At 39.9% G+C, this 17,502-nt stretch overlaps 1 protein-coding gene across 1 annotated transcript; it reads left to right on the forward strand.

Annotated features, from left to right (window-relative positions):
• Positions 1-1,141: 1,141 nt before the first annotated feature.
• Positions 1,142-16,927, forward strand: LOC139478377 (ribitol-5-phosphate transferase FKTN-like). The gene is made up of 9 exons (XM_071260812.1): positions 1,142-1,320; positions 2,878-2,952; positions 4,036-4,165; positions 7,922-8,098; positions 9,182-9,450; positions 10,422-10,672; positions 12,484-12,617; positions 13,578-13,699; positions 16,711-16,927. The coding sequence occupies exons 1-9, from the start codon at positions 1,142-1,144 to the stop codon at positions 16,925-16,927; spliced, it is 1,554 nt and encodes a 517-aa protein (XP_071116913.1).
• The last annotated feature ends 575 nt before the right edge of the window (positions 16,928-17,502 follow it).

The following is a 17,502-nucleotide window of genomic DNA, read 5'->3' on the forward strand; positions in this document are numbered from 1 at the left end:
GATATGTGATCATGACTGACACTAATCGTAGCAAATATCAGCTGAACACGTTTGTATCAAGGATCTCTCCTTCCACATCTGGGGCGGTCAGGTAGCCTAGTGGTTAAAGCGTTCGCTCGTCACGCCGAAGACCCGGGTTCGATTCCCAAAATGGGTACAATGTGTGAAGCCCATTTCTGGTGTCCCCCGCCGTGATATCGCTGGAATATTGCTAAAAGCGGCGTAAAACCATACTCACTCACTCACTCCTTCCACATCTCAATGACCATGACATTGTACTTATTGGGGTGACCTCTCCTGACCCTCTTCTGCTGGTGTTCTAGAAAAGGGTAGACAACGTCTTGTGGCACTGTTCGAGTACCACATTATCAAATCTAACCTTTGAAAATGTGCTGGAGCATATTACAGGTCCTTGACATGACGATAATAAGAGCGACAAAACCCTTTCCATTTTAATAATAATAGTCGGTTGTATCATTCCGACCATATCATGAGCGGGTGTGTTTATAATGTCAAATAGTGATTATAGCAGTGTTCGCAAAATACTGCGCATATCCTGTCACACCGTTTGCACCCGTCACAATAAACACGGGAGCATATGGTACAAGTCCAAATAGTGAGATACATTGACAATAATTTTTGTCACTGATGCGTCCAATTTTGAAATGTCCTCTGCATGTCTTCCATAAAAGCCTTTGAAAGCTTGACTGAGGGCTTGAATATTGATCAAACAACTTTTGAGCAAGAGTCGCATGATGCTCTTTTGCCAATCCGAGAATGAAGGCACCAATTAGAAATGAGGGGAGCACAATTGAGATATCTGCATCTACATCTAAGTCCAGTGTTTAACATATTGACATTTGCTTTCATTTTTGACAAATGGTCCTGAACCCTGAAGATAAAGATGTAACTATGTCTATGGTCACCACCTCCAGTGACAAACGCTCCATGGGTTCAAGGAATGAGCCTATGAAGACTCCACCTACCAGTGATTTTCTCCACATCAGTAATACCTAGAACAGACTGAGCATATCCATTGATTCATCGTTATGCTTGCTCTGCTATTTCGAATCTGGTGATGGACACTGTCTACGATTTCAGATACATTTCAGCAAAATTTGAGATTTGCTGGACTCACTTCATGGGTCTCCGAGTTTGCTTTGCCTTCTCTGCTTTGCCTTACATCACCGCCAACTACGGCCACAACTGGAACACCACAGTCAAACCCAGGGACCGGACCAACAGTGGCAAGAACGTGAAGAAGAATGGAGCGTGGCCAAAGGAGGAATTGGACGGTGTCATTCAAGTGTATCTGTTACTGTAGCTACTGTATACCTCATAGAACCATGTCTACTGAACCATTTGGATTTTTGTGTGATACATTTAAACTATTCCTTTTCTAATTATACGCAATTTTGGTTTATTAACACCACTTTCGGTTTGGTAAAGCTACCTCATGTCAGTGCGGTTAATTCCTTTTGAATCTGTGAAAAGAGCCCAAGGATCGAAATGTTGAAGTGTTGAACAATCTTCATGCGAAATAAGCTCACCATATTCCAGGACACCAGAGAAAAATATCATATTTCATTCACGAGTTTGACCATTAGATTCTGGATTTACCTGGTCGGTTATACTTATGGAGTAGGGGATAAATAACGAAAATACTCTTTTTTAGAATAGGACTGTCTTAATCAGTGCTTTCTACCAAGGAAAGATCTAGAATACTTTGATCAAATAGATAGATAGATTGTCTATATTTCATCCAAAGTTGAGGGAGACAGATATAACACGCCAATCATAAATGATACAAATTGTTATTCATGTAGAAGGTCAATTTTATTTACCCAAGGCACAAAGATAACCTTATTCAGAAGTTTTAACATCTGTCTTATTTCCGTACTCTGGAGGCCACAGGCCCATAGTAGTAGAATGTATGTACAATGCTGAGAATAAGAATTCACATTTTGTTCATCCAAACATAGCCATAACCACATTTAAATAATACTTGTCTTACAGCCCAAATTCCTATGCCATTGAACTTACTACTTTCGATACCTCATTGGAGATATATATTTATCATCCAAAATCACTCTTCCCTTTTATTCAGTTTTACTAGAAAGGAAATTAAAATGCAAACGCACTGTCCGTTGATGTCAGTCCAATATTAATTAATCAACTGATCAAAGTGAGTGAGTATAGTATTATGCCGCTTTTAGCAATATTCCAGCAATATTACGGCAGGGGACTCCAGAAATGGGCTTCACACACTGTACCCATGTCGGGAATCGAACCCGGGTCTTCAGTGTGACGTGCGAATCAGCTGATCAAAATATTCGAGAGATAGTACCTCACTGACAGTGAGTGTAGAATCATTATTTACGAAGAAAGCAGCTCATCAATAAGAATGTCTTTATTAAATGATGTCAGTTAGCAGTAATTAAACTAGTATGATGACGTCACGCTATTGTTTTTGAAGTTGAGTCTGAGCCAGGAACTACACTGGCCGTTCTTAACGTGAAGTTTAAAAAGTAAAACGGACAGTCAACAGACCAAAACTATTGGTTATTTTTCAAAAGTATAGTTGTTCTGACTGGTGCAAATATACACAGCTGCGACTTAGTATACATAGATCCTGTGGTTGGTGATATTGATACACACGGACAACTCACCAGGTAGGTTCAATCAGCCTACACTTGAACAAAAAAAAATATTTTAACGTATTGTTAGAATTAATGTTAGAATGTATTGTGCAATTACAGAAGCATACACACAAACAGATAAATTGAAGATCTTCATCTTCATACTAGGCTAGGTAGTGCCAGTGTGTTCGCAAGGAGGTTACAAGGGTAACATGCATAAACACTGTTTCTGTTAAAGATCTCACAAAAATACAACAAAAGCTCCCCCCAACTTTTTTTCTGATGGGACAGCAGACGGCACAGCGGCACAGCTGTAAGTTGGCAACAATAGCATTAATAGCCACAGTGGCGTGTCCCGGGTCTACACACTGTGTATTGATCAGAGAATCAATTTTAACACTTGAAGGAAGGTTGACATGTGGCAAACACTCGATACACCCCCGTCAATAATTCCGGATGAGCAAAAGAGGACATTGGTAAAGCTCTCCACGGCAGGAAATCATAACTTAGTAAGGATATCAAATGTTATATTTGGGATAACACTTCCTGAGTAAAGTACAGATTCTCGTATTTGGGGGGCTTAAGTCCCGCACCACTGTGCGTGCATTGTGTGTTCTTAGTAAGGATAAGATGAATATATGGATGTACAACTTCTTTATTACAATTAGGAGCGACGTTTCTGTGTATGTTCTAACACCGTTATCAAGCAAGTGATATACAGAGTATGGTTGACAAGTATATATAAAGGATATGAGGCAGGGTGTATACAGATGAGTAAGTTTAAGATGCAGTTACACTGGAGTAGAGAAGTCTGGAATGTACACAGAAGGGTAAAACATATTGGCCGATGGAGCCTGTAATATAAGCAAGAGGACGAAGCCAGTAATATAAACAACAAAAGGATTATGACTGATTGGGGTCTAGCCATACAAAGTACTCCAACTTCTTAATCCCCATCAAAGAAGACATCATAACTTGTTCAACAAAATGAAGTACACATTGGTTGTGAACCAATGGTAGACAGTCACAACTCTGCAGAAAAAGTTTATGGTATACAAGTGACCAGCCAGTAGACCTGGGGAAGGTTAGTTTAGACTTGACTTGTTCTGAACACGCAGCGCCATTGTCTAAATAAACAGTTGTGGACTCTCAGACGAACTTTAGTTTATGCCCCTCATCGCTTAGACCACCAAACTCTAAGTGTGATTCTAGGGCGGTGGGATAGCCTAGTGGTTAAAGTGTTCACTCGTCTCGCTGAAGACGCGGGTTCGATTTCCGACATGGGTACAATATGCGGAGCAGTGATATTGGTGGAATATTGCTAAAAGCGGCGTAAAACCGTACTCACTCACTAAGTGTGATTCTTCCTTTAGTGTTTTGTTGTTATTTATTTTAGAATGCGTTCCTTGAACCAACGCCGCTTGAAGCGTATATTACACATCATCTGTCCCTTGATGTTCGTGGGATGCGTGTGTGCTGTCATTCGTCACTTCAAGTTGGAAAAGCTGAACAACCTGGCTCTGACGGTAATGTGATAGGTATCATATTTAGTAAATCTAATCTTGCTTCACAAAATTAACACTATCAGTAACTGGTGCTTATATATACCATCGGGGAAAGCAGCTATTCTTAACAAAAAGTTCAATAAAACTCTATTTATTCCGAAATTTAAAAAATGCATCTTTTAGTACACATTCATGAAGATATCTCCTCGATTTTAAGGCCGTGATTCATAATTTGCATGTACATGTTCATGCACGGCTCACATATTGGATTTGTGCGTGTTTGTTGGGAGCATGATACTTACACGCGTAATATGAATAGCACAAAAGTGAGTGAGTGAGATGGGTTTGACGCCGCTTTTAAGAGTATTCAAATTATATCACGGCATGTCAGCTTAATGTGGGTGGAAAACCCGAGGTGAAACCCACGAGCACGGGTATGGTGCTGACAAACCTGGAAACATAATCGGGGCGAACCGGGATTCGAACCCACAATCATAGGTTTCTGGCGTGCTCAAGGGACGCAACTCTGCACAGCGAATCGCAGCGCCTTAGACGACTGAGCCCCCCATGCCCCCAATAGCACAAAATGATTGTTTAGTTATCAGATACTCATAAGAACAGATACATCGAGACAACCATTTTAGAGATTGACTTTGCATACACATGTAGATATACAGCACGATGGCTTGTGTTAGAGAGCTGAAGGCATTGTCCAAACAACATGGTCTAAGTTGTCATGCTCGAAGAAGAAAGGTTGAGTTTATTGCGATTGCTTTACAACAAACCAGTTGTTCATAATCTACCAGTTAGTAAAATTGATGAGCCAGTCGAGTTAAAATTTGTACTAGTTTAATGAACTAGTAGAGGTTCAGGTTGGGTTGTGGTTAGAATTGATACTTTATATTTAGATATAGCAATTAATGTGCCTTGAAAGGTGGATCTTTTATAGATTTACCCTCATATTATAAAACAAATCAGCAATAACTGATATTTAAAGATAATGATGAAAACTGTTTAAGATAGGCATTAAGATCGGCCTTATTTCCTGCAGATTCATAGACCTTCGTGCTATGCCCAAACTGATGGACTTAACTTCCAAGATATAGATGCGCCTACACCAATATCACAAATTAACCAGGTGTAAAAGCAAAATATTTTAGCTGTAAATGATTTTGGGAATTCTAAAGGCACTGTTGTACACAAGATGAGCTCTGCCCCAGAAAATTCTCCAGTTACATCTATCATTAGACATGAAACTAGAGTTCTTAAGTTTGTTCAGGTCCTTGGAACCTTATGTGAGACTGAACACAGCTTTAAGAAAGATGGCTAATAGTGATTTCGAAAAGAACTCTTATAAGCTCTCGAATAACTCAGTATTTGGTAAATCTATGGAGAATATAAGGAAGCGTGTTGATGTTAAATTAGCCAAATCTCACGAGGATGAAAGACTTAGGAAACTAATAGCTAGTCAAGCCTTTAATGGAAGTAAGATATTTGATCATGACTTAGCAGCATTACATATGAAGAAGATCAATATATATACTACTCAAAATTTGATAAGGATCGTAGATATTTTTCTGAATAAATAAACAAAATAACTGCATAACTGGCAATAATGTGTTCAAGTGAAATCAAAAACGTCTCCAACACACGTGCACGTGCATTTCATGCCATGGGAAATGCGTTTCACATCACAGTTCATGCTTTTGCTACCATTGCACGATTTCCAATCAGGCAACGGTGTCTGATTCATTCTGAAACTGTAAACTCAATTGAGTGTTTACACTACGTTTATCGACGCAATGCCCCCTCAACGTGTAAGGCGTCGCCTGACGACAGAACAACTGGGCAGATGTATTGGAATGCTTGATGCTGGCTATTCACAACGTGACGTTGCCAATGCACTAAACGTCAGCCAGAGCGTTGTAAGCAGGGCCTGGTCCCGACAGCAAAATTTTGGTACAGCAGCACACCGACATGGGGGTGGTCGTCAGAGGTCGACAACCCAACGCCAAGATCTTTTTGTGGCTCTTCAGGCACGACGTCATCCCTTCTGGACAGCAACCAGCCTACGTAACGACCTCCTGAACGCCTAGGAGGTGAATGTGTCCACTCAGACGATACGGAATCGTCTTCACGATGCAGGTCTCTACTCGAGAAGGGCATGTGTCCGAATCCCCCTGACTGTTCGACACCGGCGGGAGCGATTGGAATGGGCTGAAGATCATGTCACTTGGACACGGAACGATTGGGTTCCAGTTCTGTTCACCGATGAGTCCAGGTATTGTTTGGACTTTACAGACAGGAGGCAGCGGGTGTGGCGACGACAACGTGAACGTTTCCATGATGCCAACATCAGTGAACATGACCGTTATGGTGGTGGTTCCATCATGGTGTGGGGTGGAATCAACAGAGATGGAAGGACAGATCTTCATGTCCTGGAGAGAGGAACAATGACGGGGGTGAGGTACCGGGATGAGATCCTCGATGTGTACGTCAGACCCTACGCTGGTGCTGTTGGCCCTGAGTTCATCCTGATGGATGATAACGCCCGTCCTCATCGCGCCAGGGTGGTTGAGCAGTACCTTGAGCAGGAGACAATTGTCCGCATGGATTGGCCAGCGCGCTCGCCGGACTTGAACCCGATTGAGCATGTCTGGAACATGCTGCAAGTTGCCCTTTCACGCCGTAGAGCACAACCCACGACTTTGGCAGAGCTCGGACATGCCCTCGTGGAAGAGTGGAACAACCTTCCCATTGGGAACATCCGGGTGCTTATTGACAGCATATCTCGACGTTGTCAGGCCGTCATTGATGCAAGGGGAGGTCATACTCGATATTGACACTTCATCGACTAAGTGTAATGATGGACTATCCCTCATAACTGTGTAATTCTTTCTCTTGTTTGCTGTTAACATTTTTTAATGAAATGCCTTTTGGTGTTTGCAGATTTCAAACATTCCATATTGATACAAGTTCATGCCGTTCATGAATTTTCATTCATAACATGATTAAACACGTTTCTGAGTCAGAGTCATGTCTTTTGTTATGTTTGTGGTAACTTACACACATATCACCTAGTGATCCTTATCAAATTTTGAGTAGTATAATTCAACAGAACAGTACACGTTGGTATGAGTATTCTTGACTCGTCAAAACACTGAAATTATTACTTTTATTACAATGTACATAAAAAGTAAAATGGGGATAGAGGCGAGGTGTTATATAACGATACAGATTATTTGTTAATGGAAATACAAGAGGATAACCAAGAGGATAATCCATAGCTCAGCACAGTATATAAAAAGGTATTAGGTAAGATGAGATGAAGGATGAGTGTGCTGGAACTCCTGTTGCTGAGTATGTTGGATTAAGACTGAAGATGTATTCTGTAAAGAAGTCTGATAGCTTGGAGAATATTTTCTTCACAACGTTTCTTAAAGGTTTCCTTGATTTAGGATGGCATCTTGACACATGGCGATCCAGGGATCATCATCACATAATTCAAATAAACTTAAGAGCTCCTTAGAAGCATTGTCAGGGCTTGAGACTGGTCCAGGGAGGGGTGTTATCATACCCCCACCATCCATACTACTGTTGGCGAGGACTGGCCAATCAGCATGAAGCACACTAAATAACGCTCAGCGATACTTGCTTAAATAAATTCAACAAATCCTTACCCAGATGGCCAGACTACCGTCAATTCACATGCTGTAGTATGCAACAAATAGACAAAATCGTTTCATCATTTCTTCACCACAACATTGAGTTAAACAGGATCTGGTCAGCACAGTCACCAGCCAGTGCCTCCATCGAGGTATCCCCATATTTGTCATCGAGCCGGTCGTACTGCGGTCGTGGTTGGCCATCAGTGAGTCAAAGCTTCCTTGTGTCCTGTGCTCGGCTGGAAATATCCTCTCACTCGGGGTGTTTGAAGCAGACTGGGAGAAAAAAGTAGGTAAAAAAAATTAAACACTGAAAAAATAATTGAAGGACAATACAGATTAATACAATATATTTCATCTAAACTTACCTTCTATTTTCGGAAGAAAAGAATTCTTTGCAAACAGTATTATATCAACGAAATGGTCTTATCCATATCGTATAAATTGAAGGCAAATACATGAATCTTTGCACTGTTGGTTACGTATTTTAAGTTTTCTAATCCTTACACTATATTCAACAATCGTTCTTAAGACATTCATTAGAATATGTTTAGATATTCTCTACGATCTGATGCTAGTCATAATTAATGTCTTTACATCCTTCAGCTCATGTTTGTATCCTTGGTATTGTTAGTAATGTATATATCAGCCGGAGGCGACTGGTATGACAACTACTCGTAAGTTGTGACGCAAAGTAACACATGTACCCCTCATGATACTGCTACAACGAATTTATCTTACCGACATGTTTTTATCTGCCATTGTAAAAGAATTAAAACAAATTCAAAATTGATAGAAAACAGCTGTCCGATTGAGCTGAGGTTAACTTGCACTATGTCGCGTTAGGAATTTATTCTCCAGCTCAGAAACCGACGTGCAGCCTGTGTTCTTCGTTGCGGGGTATAATGGATTTATTCTCAAGCTCTCAAATATATTTCTATAATGGCTGCATTTTATCAAGATCACGGGAACCAACCCGATCTCATCCTTATGATATGGAGGTATGATAAAGGTACTCACAAAGCAATACAACGCATTTCTGTGTTGCCATTCTACGAGGGTACTGCATTTTACAAAAAAAAACAGAACATTGTCATTGAACGAGAACATTTTGATATTATGGATGTTATAACCTTATGGATTACAAATGTCCAACTTCGATCTGTTTATCATAATATCATTTCATTCCACATCGCCAAACAAATATTAAAATTGATACCATGCCACGTTTGGAACAATGATTAAAGTCGCCATTTATTTACATCATGGTTGAAAATATGATATATAAAACTTCATCTAACTATTTGACCATCACGATTCACAGCAGATATTCCTAAATGTAGCAAATATCAGCTGAACATGTTTGTTTCAGGGATCTCTCATTCCAGATCTGAATGACCATTACATTATACTTAATGAGTGGACCTCTCCTGACCCCCGTCTGCTGTCCTTTGAGAGGTTAAGTGTTCCCAGTATTCCTACACATTACCTCATCCACCAGTTGGGAAACGTCCGTCCTCTTATCCACCTGGTGGTGTTCTACAAAAGGGCAGACAACTTCTTGTGGCACAGTTCGCTGGAACCATCGAGTACCACAGTATTAAATCTAACATTTGGACAAAGTGCTGGAGCATATGACAGGTACTTGACGATAATAAAAACAACAAAACCCTTTCCATTTTAAAAATAAATGTCTGCTAAAAGCAGAGTCGATTGTATGATACCGACTATTTCATGAGCAGGTGTTTATGGATCACTATCAAATAGTGATGATACATCGAGTTCGCGAAAAGGTGAGCGTTTTGTGCCCCACCGGTGGCAGCCATCACAAAAACACGGACAGGCAAGTCAATTGTTCACCTGGAAAAACATGGGAACATCTGATAGAGAACGGAGAATTGCATGCGTCATAATTTGTCACTGATGCGTCACATTTGGACATGTTCTTCACGTGTCTATCATAAAGCATTTTCAAAGTTTTACTGAGGTCTTCACTGTTGAAACCAGGATCAAACAACTTTCGAGCAAGAGTCGTATGACACCCTTTGAAATCGTGATAGAAAGGGTATGTTTAATTGTAACCAAAATATTGGTAAATGTAGACACTAAAGGCGGGAACCGCGAGAATATTGCTCGCCATAAATTGACTACTGGAATGTTGAATTGGAAGGGATTTGCCTATTTAACGGTTATTGAAAGATATCAGATCATCGATATACCTGAAGCTAAAGTTGGCCACATTACCTTGTTTTGACTTTGCCAATCCGAGCAGAAATTCCGATTCATATGCATAAGGAAAGAGATTCGCAAGAAGGGGAGTACAGTTGGTGCCCATGGGGATGCCGTTCATCTTGCCTAAATGCCTTACCCCCTAATTTTACATAGATGTTACCATTGAGGAAGTCGGACATTTCACATATTGTTTTCTCAGCAAACTTCAGATGTCATTTGCTTTCATTTTCTACAAATTGTCCCGAACCTCTGAATATACATAAGTAACTGTGTCTGTGTTCACCAAGTTTTGTGACAAAAACCCCGACAACCAGATGTTGCTTAAAGCACCAGTGTGCCAGTACAGTAGAAACTCAAGTCCTATTTCCTGTACTGACCAGATTCTCTCTCAGAGGCATCTTCGTGGACGGCATGTGGCTCCACCTCCCTCACACAGTAGAACACTTCCTGGTCCAGATCTCAAAGGCCGAGTTTATTGAGTGTGATTATGAAAGGGGACAGAAATACCTGAGGCACAACCATCAGGCCACTTCAACAATGACACAATATGGGACACAAGTCATGTTACAAGTCACAAAGGTTCTAGATGATCTTGGCATCCAGTTCTGGCTCAGTAGCGGCACATGTCTTGGTGAGATCTTTTCAAAATTCTAAGAATTACAACATGTATAACAGAAAGGCTTGTACCTATTTACAATAGCTGCAAACCAATAAGTGTGGCCATTAAGTTAAAGCATTCTACTTTCACAGTAAACATAGAAATGTATAGAAATCAAACAAAAGTTATCATTTTTAATAATCTTAAGAATACTGCATCTGATACATAATTGCCATACATCCTGTAGTTTGGCTAGCAAATATGACATAAACGTTGGACGAACTATCATTATATTCCACTAGTGAAGTCATCCTTCTAGATTAAGATAACTTTGACGTCACTTCTGGATCTGATGACGTCCCCTCCCTTACCTCGACATCCACGTGTTCCAGACACATTGTTAATCTTGTACACAGCATATGTACTTTAAAACATTGTTCTTTTAGTTTTAACAAAATCATTAAATGCCCTTTAGTGTCAGAACTGTCACTCTATCTTCTGTCTGGTCAATCACTGATTACTGACAGCAGTTGCAGCAAGGCAGGAAATATGCTCTGCAACGTCAGGCAAGGAAAGTATACTTTTGTGTTCAAATTGAGTGAGTGGCGTGTGCTCCCGGTAGGGCAACACATTAGAATTAGTCAGAAGAGAAATGTTGATCGTTGTGTAATAATACCCATATTCCTTGCTTCACCATCCCTTAGTTTCACCCTCCAAGGCAATGGCTGTAACCATTCCTCCAACACGAAGCCCCCAAAGAAGTAATCCATAAGATTAATTGTGGCTGTAGTAACTCGTATATTTGTGAAACCTCCCGCCAACATCAAAGAGCATAAAGCCGCTCCTAAAAAAGCACACAGCAAGTACACCCTTTCAAACCACCAGTTTCACAGCCATCAAATTCTGTTTGATGTCCAGATCCTCTCTACCAAACATCAGGACTTCAGGAAACGAAAACCCTCAGAAGCCATAAAATCCGGGTTCACAAATGAATGAATAAATGAATGAACATGATCAACATATGATGTATATATACCTCTCATTACTTGGTTTAAGTCACTCTAGCTTGATAACGGTGTAAGAATCTAAATAGAAACGTTGCTGAATGCAATAAACCAGAACTTGCCATCTATAGAGTTTCTTATTTACTCACCAACTTCAAGAATGCCAATGAAACAGTTAGAGCAGAAAAGAAACACTCGATCTTAGTTTTCTTGGGTGTTAAAGTTCACGGGTGAACATCTCACTGACAGATTGTTCTTCATCGTGGTATGTTCAAGCATAACTTCTTTAAGTGGCATTTAGAAGTTGGTGTGATGCAGTAGGACGAGTTCTATGGATCCATAGAACTCGTCTTACTTCTATGTTCAAGCCGTTCAAAATTGTATCCATGACTGCTCTTACAGTTGACTTTTGTCCTTCGTAGTCTAGTTGTGACCTGGTTGTCAGATTATAAAAGTCGGTGGGTTGAACTAACTGTTCTGTTACATAGCAAAGGCACACTGCATTTCAAGATATACTTACTTCAGCTGTGACCAGGGAGACTTTAGTAATGATGGCAATAATGGCTTCTTTGTTCAATTTGTACCACACATCTTTATAGATTTCCTTTCTATTTACATCAAGTAAACCTTGGAGGGTGGGCTAATCTAGTGATCATGATGGAGCTCTGCGTTCGAATCTCCAGATGGGAATAATGTCTGTCCTCAAAATTTAATGGGCCTCAATATAACTTAACGGGATTTTATGCAAAGATATAGAGAAAATGCAAAATTTGTCCATTGTTGACGGACATTCTGCCACAATATTACTACATCTCGAATATTCTATCTTACCTTCATCAGGTTGGTACCGACAGTGTGGTTTCATCGCTCATACTACTGATATAGACATTGAGATTCCCATTCAGGAGTACAGCACAAGCATCACACCGGCGTTTTTGAAAGCAGGGTTTAAACTCGTGTTAGTGACAGGGAAGGTGAGTCTGTATGATTTTGTGGAGAAGCGTCTAAACTCTACTTAAAGATAGTATGAGTTCATCCCTTCTTTGGGGATGATTGATTTAAACTCGTCTGTATGGTAATTTGTTTGAACTATCCTTTAGAACCCTTATTTAGCGCAATTTGTGTTTAAGTCATCTTAGAGTAGTCATGTATAAACGCTTCTTCAAGAAATTTTGATTTTAACTCTCCTTTAGAGTTGTCCTTGAAATCTTCTTTGGCGAATATTTTAACTCATCTTAGAAAAGTCGTTTTAAACCCTTCTTTAAGGAAATTTGATTTGATCTGTCCTAACCTTAAGAAGCTGGGTCGGGTAACTCGGTGGGTACTGAGTAGGACCCGGGTACCCATAGCCGGACTATCTGGACCCGTGGTTAGTCACGTGATATATTGTTTAATGACAAATATTATCTGGAACTCTATTGTTACTCTACAAGTCATTAATGTTCGCATTTCTTTTTGACTATGCACCCATTCTTTCTGACTTTTCATATGGTTGAATAAAGATATAACTTACGTCCACTTCAGTGTATGCATGACCAGATTGTTTAACACATGTATCTACTCGTAAATACGTTTTGCCAGGGCTATGGTCAAAAGAATCCCAATCGAACCTTCTGTACTTATCTCTAGACCTACAGTGGATACCCGGGTAGAGTCGGGTAATAGGGGGGTGGGTACACGGGTAGTAACTTTGGACTCGTCCAATCGTCCAATTTACGGAGTCTCTGTATATAAAGGCTCCACCTCCACTGTATTATCGTTTCAGACTGATAGACAGGACAAATGTCAAACAAAACTTATTTACTCGCCGCCTTGATTGGTCTGTATACAATATTTGCATTAACGTTGTTACAATTTATCCAAATCTGCAAAGATTTGTATACCCTCAAAAGTAGCAATATCCTTAAACAATAAATCTTGTGTCTCTATTGCAGCCATCTGACAGTTACGCATTTGCCGTTGTAGCTCACATCAAGGTTGATGTGTTTTTCGTCTATGAGGCGAAGACATACCAATGGTATGGATCAACTGACAAAAGAAAGGGCCGTAAATCTAAGTGAGTACAAACAATTCGACTTTTTCTTCTTATCACAAAAACATTACACTTTTCTTACCATTATACACACTCGCACACTTGGGTTTGCAAAACATGACATCACTTTAGTTGTTTTTGGAAACACAGTCATATCCGGGATTATTCGATTGGCTAAAATGGTGTTGTTGTGACATTGTCCACAAAGGTCAGCAATGGCGTCTTCTCTTCACATCCGACAAGACCTTTTCCATCATCATAAGAAATCAATGGTAGTCCATTGTACGATTCCGACTATATCATATGCATGTGTTTATGAACTACTGCCAAAGAGTGATGATACCAGGTGTTCATATCCTGTCCAAAAGTAGTCACCCTTCACAACAAACAAGGCCTGCTGAATACAGGGTTTATTCCTAATACAGGATATTGACCATCCCCAAATACACTCACGTGATAACCTCTATATATTAGATCATTAATATAGCCAAAACTTAAGTTAAACGTCTTTGTTATTAAGGAGATAAATATTTCGTTTTGTAAGATTTGTGAGATGTACGGCGTCGTGTTCAAATGAAATTTCCGTACATCCATTCAGCATAACATCACGCAAATCTTACAAAACGAAATATTTATCGACATTGTATAATGAACGTTAAATAAAATCGATATTTAGGAGGAACTAATTTACTGAGCGCATGACACAACAAGACTGTCTTTAGTAATACGTCTCCTCGTGCTCACCTTCGAAAAGATGCATGATTTGGGGTGCCGCGAAACCTATCAATGGTTTCGAGGTACTCCAATAATGATGGTCCATTTTACGAAAGGGGTGATCACATGTTCAAGCCCATTTCTCAGAAAATAAACAAACAACAGGAAATATCACAAATTTAATTCTTTTTCACAGTTCCTCATCCTACTTGTAATTGGTAGTTATGCGTATCTATGCAACACAAATAATCAAAATTAGAAAAGACGTACATACTGTTTGGCCCCTGTACAAGATAGTGTCAACTCGCCTGAAACTGAGGTGGTGACAAGAGACGTCAAACATGTGCGAAATTTCAGACATGCAGCTTAGCTGGGATGGAAAAAGTTGTTTACTGTTACAGTGGAAAAACATATGTGAGAGAGACCGTGGGAATTAGCAGAAGAATTAACCTGGAAATTATTCACGGGAGCAGTGGACAGTGGCAGGATATTTGTATCTTGGACAGGTACCAAATTACGTTCGTTAGCGAGCTGCTGCTGTCCCTGAAAAATGTTCGAATTATGTCGTTTTTGAGCCGAGCTCGTGTCAATGGAATACGACTTCAACGATTCATCGATTTTGTGGCCGGTAATTTTGCAAATCTCTCGATTTTCAATACCTGCGTTTGACAGCAAAGTGACGACAGTTTGCAGTGTGAAATTCCCGGTCTTGGATAATGTTTATGCTGCGCTGATATGCCTGTGTATGGCAGCACGCAACCCAACAAAAATCGATTTTGAGTAAAGGTCTCCCTCAGCATTTCTGACTTCGGCATAAAAGAACCTCAGTCTCTCGTTCAGTTGAAAAGCAGGAAGCTCTTCGAACGTGGATTCAAAACCTCGGAAACCAAGCCATTCTGGAAGTGAAAAGATTGCCTTGTTCAGGGTACAAATGTGACGGTAAGTGGGAGTAAAATATTCGTTATTATTACGGTGTCGTGTTTAAATGAAATTTCCGTATATCCATTTAGTATAACATTTCTCAAATCTTACAAAACGAAATATTTAATTTATGTTAAGATTTTGGTCAATCTCGTTATATTATTGCCAATTTTTGCGATGACACATTGGTCACGCTTTACATTGCTGTCATGGCAATGGTGTAAGGGAGGTAACTCTCGCTGATGTTGATCGAATCTGCGTAGGAAATTTTGGTATGTGTTTATGTATTCTTTTATGATTCAATGGCTTACGTCGAAATATTTTAACTGCCTGTAGATTTGGAGAGGTTCCCATCCACGATGTCCTGTACTGCTTTTTCATCAAGGGACGAGAAGCGGTCACTGGACGCTTGAACTTTGGGCGCTACGGAAACGCTGGCTGTATTTCCTAGTTCAGGGGCCATCTCAGAACGGTTTTCAGCTTCAACAGCTGTTGTGGGTTATAATAAGAACAAAATTAGGTGGGTGTATGAAAGTCATAACTATAATAGAGTTGCAATAAATGTTTTTACTATGTTAAAAATTGATTTTGTTTTGTTTTTTCCTTTGGCCAAGCCCAAGAAAATTACTTTAATTATGATTATTGTTTTGTAATTAATGGAAAAAGGTAAATTTCATTTACCTTCAAATTCTTGAATTATCTCAGAAAATGTCTCGTCGTCCCATTCACTCAATATTTCATCGAAATCTCTGATGTGGAAGTCAGGGTAAATTTCAGTCTGTTCCTCCATGTTGATGATTTCAAAAATAGTTCCATTAATTAATGTATACATACACGGTGATACCTACTTTTATGTTACAATGTAAAGTTGAGCATAGGGACACTGATCACGAAGGAGGGGGGCACAATTGGGGCCCAAGTCCAGTGTTTAACATATTGACATTTGCCTTCATTTATGACAAATGGTCCTGATGCCCTGAAGATAGACATGTCTGTGGTCACCACCTCCAGTGACAAATGCCCAATGTATTCAAGAAATGAACCTTTGAAGTCTCCACCTGCCAATGATTTTCTCCACATCAGTAAAACCCAGAACAGACTGAGCATATCCATTGATTCATCGTTATGCTTGCTCTGCTATTTCGAATCTGGTGATGGACACTGTCTACGATTTCACGTACATTTAAGCAAAATTTGAGGTTTGCTGCACTCACTTCATGGGTCTCCGAGTATGCTTTGCCTGCTCTGCTTTACCTTACATCACCGTCAAACCACACTGTCTCCACGCCAGCAAACCCAGAACAGACTGAGGATATTCATAAGTTTTCAGCGTGATTGACACTGTCTATCTCTTGAAGACAACATCTGTAATGTATTTCATGAAAAGAATTTTATTTCAGGTACATTTTACCGAAGGTTGAGGTTTGCTGGACTCACTTTGTGGGTATCCGAGTACGCGTCCCCTGCCCTGCTTTGCCTTACATCATCGCCAGCTACGGCCACAACTGGAACACCCCAGTCAAGCATTGGCACTCGATCAGCAGTGGCAAGAACGTGAAGAAGAATGGCGTGTGGCCAAAGGAAGAATGGGACAGTGTCATTCAAGTGTATCATTAAATGTAGCTACTGTATGCCTAATTGAACCATGTATAGTGAACCATTTGTATTTGGGTGTATTGCAATTAAACTATTCCTTTTCTAATTATATGCAATTTTGGTTCATTGAAAGCACTTCCGGTTTGGTAAAGATAACCCTGTCGATGCAGTGGAAATTTAAAACTGAAACTCCCATGCTTGCTACCTTAACAAAGTTATGAACACTTCAGGCTTAATTGCACTACTTCCGGTTTGGGAGACCCCGCACAAGAGATCAGTTGCATTACATGTTGTAAAATCCGAGGTCTACTTCACACCGGGGACCTTGACACCTTCAATCTTTGCCAACACACGAGAAAATATTTGATATTCCACACTTATGCGGGAAATACTAATATGACTTATCCATACCATACTGACAATACTTTCTGAATGACAATTACAAGTCCTATCATGAGTGACCTTAATCGTGCATATCACGTGTTGTCAAATTCCAATCATAAATACTCAAGTTATGATGTACACACTTTTTAGACCTATTTTACACTTGGTAACCTTAACCTTGAAAAACAGGAGCATTAATTAAATATCATGCA

The sequence above is a fragment of the Haliotis cracherodii genome, unplaced genomic scaffold (genome assembly GCF_022045235.1).
Source record: "Haliotis cracherodii isolate W230 unplaced genomic scaffold, xgHalCrac1.p SCAF_4, whole genome shotgun sequence".
Lineage (NCBI taxonomy): Eukaryota > Metazoa > Mollusca > Gastropoda > Lepetellida > Haliotidae > Haliotis > Haliotis cracherodii.